Source organism: Austrofundulus limnaeus, unplaced genomic scaffold (genome assembly GCF_001266775.1).
Source record: "Austrofundulus limnaeus strain Quisiro unplaced genomic scaffold, Austrofundulus_limnaeus-1.0 Scaffold1044, whole genome shotgun sequence".
Classification (NCBI taxonomy): domain Eukaryota; kingdom Metazoa; phylum Chordata; class Actinopteri; order Cyprinodontiformes; family Rivulidae; genus Austrofundulus; species Austrofundulus limnaeus.
Window position 1 is genome coordinate 67,468 of NW_013953446.1, and position 4,210 is coordinate 71,677.

Consider the following 4,210-nt stretch of genomic DNA (forward strand, 5'->3'; position numbering starts at 1 on the left):
GTATTAAATACTCTGCAGTAAATATACTATAGTAAACATACTGTAGTAAATACTCTGTGGTAAATATACTATAGTAAACATACTGTAGTAAATACTCTGTGGTAAATATACTATAGTAAACATACTGTAGTAAACATACTGTAGTAAATACTCTGCAGTAAATATAATATAGTAAAAATACTATAGTAAACATACTGTAGTAAATACACTGCAGTAAATATACTATAGTAAACATACTGTAGTAAATACTCTGTGGTAAATATACTATAGTAAATATACTATAGTAAACATACTGTAGTAAACATACTGTAGTAAATACTCTGCAGTAAATATAATATAGTAAAAATACTATAGTAAACATACTGTAGTAAATACACTGCAGTAAATATACTATAGTAAACATACTGTAGTAAACATACTGTAGTAAATACACTGCAGTAAATATACTATAGTAAACATACTGTAGTAAATACACTGCAGTAAATATACTATAGTAAACATACTGTAGTAAACATACTGTAGTAAATATACTGTAGTAAATACACTGCAGTAAATATACTATAGTAAACATACTGTAGTAAACATACTGTTGTAAACATACTGTAGTAAATATACTATAGTAAATATACTGTAGTAAATATACAGTAGTAAATAGACTGTAGTAAATATACTGCAGTAAATATATTGTAGTAAACATACTGTAGTACATACACTGTAGTAAATAGACTGTAATGTGTTGTTTTTCAGGGTTTGCATCAAGCTGGCGTTCAGGTAACTGCAGTGGTCCTGGGCAGGACGGTTGGACCTCAGCAGCCGAGCCCCAGCTGTGCTCTGAAGATGGAGAACTGTACGACAACAGTGCTGATTGGCTGGGACCTTTTCACTCCACACTCAGTCTGAGAAGCTTCGAGGAGGCTGCAGAGGACCAGCAGGTGCAGCGTGAGCACGACCTGCCAGAACCAGGCCAAGCCCACCATGTCAGCTCTCGTCGGCCCTTCATGGACGTCCAGGGTGCAGAGCAGCCTTCTGCTCTGGATGGGGCTGGGGTTGGTCTGTGTGGACGGTATCCAGGCCCAGCAGCATCCAGTCGTCACCACCAACTATGGGAAACTGCGAGGAGTGAAGGTGACTCTACCCAACGAGATCCTGGGACCAGTGGAGCAGTACCTGGGAGTGCCGTACGCCCTGGCTCCAACCGAGGAGCGCAGGTTCCAACCACCCGAGCCCCCCATGTCGTGGCCGGGCATCAGAAACTCCACCCACTTTGCACCGGTGTGTCCTCAGTTCTTAGAGGACCGCTTCTTACTCAACGATATGCTGCCCGTGTGGTTCACGKCCAACCTGGACACGGTGGTGAGCTACGTGCAGGAGCAGAGTGAGGACTGCCTCTACATGAACATCTATGTCCCCACAGAGGACGGTGAGTGCTCCGGCTCTTTACTTCTCCTTTACAAGCTCAGCCTGATGTCAGCCTGAACACCCGCTTCAGATGTTATCATCCATTAAATGGACGTTATTAGCCGTTATCARTCCCATAGAATGGCTTCAGACTGTCAGATGGTTAGTATGAGACATAAAACCTCTAAGGTTAGTTTTAGAGAAAATGACATGGGCCACGATAAAGTAGACCAGACTCAGGCGGTAGCAGATTGTTGCATTCCAACGTATATGGTACTGGTAACCCACTAGGAGGCACTGTCGGGACAGTCTGAAGCCATTCTATGGGACTGATAACTGCTAATAACATCCATTTAATGGACTGATAACAGAACGGGCTGCTTGATGACATGAAAAGAGCAGTTTCCATAAATCTGATTTATGAGGCAGAACTGGGGCTTTATGGTTAGTATGTTGTAGTTTGACAGATTATTAACATTTGTTATCATCATTTGAGCTTTTGGAGTTCAGTCTTAATTTTTTCTGCCTTTACTGGTAGTGAGACACGAGCTGTTATAAATACTTGTTCTTCTTCATGATGATGATGATGATGATGATGATGATGATGATGATGATGATGATGATGATGATGATGATGATGATGATTGGAGCATGGTGGTCTACAGGTCAGAGTCTTACAGCTGGTAGATTCAGTTCACTTTATGAACTTGGGTCAATCTGGATCACTCCAAAACCTGGTCCAGGTCTCTAGAGTGACTGAGTTGGTCCTGTTGCTGGACAGGAAACAAGTCATGGTGCTGGACGATGAAGGGCCACGTTATTATTTTACAAGTCCACACATTAATAAACAAACCAATAACTTCAAATGATGGGAAATATTTCATCTTGGTGTTGGATAGTAGTTCAGGTCTTTTAGCTTCCAACTGCTTCAGTTAAATAGAGCTTTATTACTTTAATAGGACCCCTGCACACAAAGTGGTTTTTGTTTTCCTACTGTTTGTTTGTTTATTTATTTATTTATTTATTGGTRATTTTTGGTCAATCGTAACACAGAAACAGCTGCACCAATCAACATGAAATTAGTCAGGACTGTAGATGAGTCTGACCTACACTGCTCCAGCCAACCGTTTTATGATAGAGCCCATTTTTGAGGAGGGGGCTCCATCTTAAAAGGGGGTGTCTGGACAAAAACAATGCTTATAACTCAGAAACTGTTCAACATAGAAGCTTCAGATTTTTATTGTTGTTTACCTCTGATGAAGGTCCATCTATCAGGCCCACCACTGAGCCCCACCTAAAACAATAACTCTGTTCTGGTGACCTCTGAGTTCTGGTGCATTGGTRCTGTGTACATGCAGGGGTCATACTACATGCTACCACTACGCAGTATGAAGTTTATCTGGTATAAAATGATATTATTTTAAAAAGAAATACCCATGCTGAACTGAATTCTAATCATTATGTTGAAAAAGGTTCATCTAAGTGTTGAAATAATTGTAACAAACAGTAAATGTTTATATTCTGTATAAGTCAGTAACTGTGGGCTCTCACAGATGTTTGTTGTCATAAAGTCAGTCAAACATGTTAACACCACAAGTCAGATTTGTAAGCCAGGGTCAGAGCACCGAGACCCCCGGCACCCGGGCATCTGGTCAGGAGCACCCCCAGGGAAGACCCAAGACCCCCTGCAGACACTCAGCTGGTCTGAGAGTCCTGGAAGGGCTGGCTGTGGAAAGAGGAGCCACTCCAGGCTGTGGGGGTCCAGTTGTGGGTCAGGGATCTTTCCGGACCCAGACAGAACCGTGTCTGTCAGAGATCTTTGACAGCCTGGCACTGAACAGTTCTAAGCTCTTTAGGACAGGGAAGATTAATGTGTGCAGAGGGATAATCACACAATCCCACACTGCAGCTCAGCAGGAAGCTTTTCCTCGAACCATTCACTGCCTTTCAAAATAAAAGCTCAACATTCCTTGTTCTAACACATATTGTCCACCGTGTCATCTTAGTTTCAACTAAAGTTTTATCATAGAGATAATGGAGTTAAAGCTCTCTTTGGTCAAAATCATGAACTGATTCTCTTATATTTGTGTTAGTGTGATGTTGTTTTGTGTTTCACTGATGTGAGCTTGTGTTGTAGTCAGACATCCAAGGATTATTTTCTGAAACTTTCACTAAAATCTCTGGAGTTGTTTACAAGATGTTTACAGGTTTTAGCTACAGCTTTGTTCATATTTGCCTTTAGCTGTGTTTTGATTAGCATTCAGCTGGTGGGATGCTACGTTTAGGTTTAAACTTAACTTGACTTAACTCCTAACTTAACTTTCTTTAGCCTGTTTGGGATTCAGCTGTAAAAAGAGTGCAGAGTTGACCAGAGAGAGGGAGAGGTGGGTCTCCTCCTGGACCTGCTGACCACAGACCTGGATGAGTTTCTCATTTCTACTTCCTGTTTTTTCTTGTTTGAACCATAAACACTGATTCTTCATCAAACTGTAAAGATCCTGATCTTCATGAATCTWACTTTTCCTGAGACAAAACCCTCAGCATCACAACCATCCATGAGTCACGAACCTGCCGTCAGGTTCAGGTCTTCCTGTACTCTGGTCCCCTATTTTTCCAAATAGGGGTCTCTGCGGTTCTGTGGGCGGGGCTTGTATTAACTGTGACTGGCAGACATCTTGGTGTGGGCGGGGCTTGTCTTAACTGTGACTGGCAGACATCTTGGTGTGGGCGGGGCTTGTATTAACTGTGGCTGGCAGACATCTTTCTGTGGGCGGGGCTTGTCTTAACTGTGACTGGCAGACATCTTGGTGTG

At 42.0% G+C, this 4,210-nt stretch overlaps 1 protein-coding gene across 1 annotated transcript in view; it reads left to right on the plus strand.

Moving 5' to 3' along the window:
* Positions 1-747: 747 nt before the first annotated feature.
* LOC106533888 (neuroligin 4 X-linked) overlaps positions 748-4,210 on the plus strand; it is a gene marked incomplete at both ends in the record, with an annotated part of 34,249 nt that continues 30,786 nt past the window's right edge. The window contains 1 exon segment of the mRNA XM_014030349.1: positions 748-1,420. Within this exon segment, the coding sequence (XP_013885803.1) occupies positions 976-1,420 (445 nt within the window).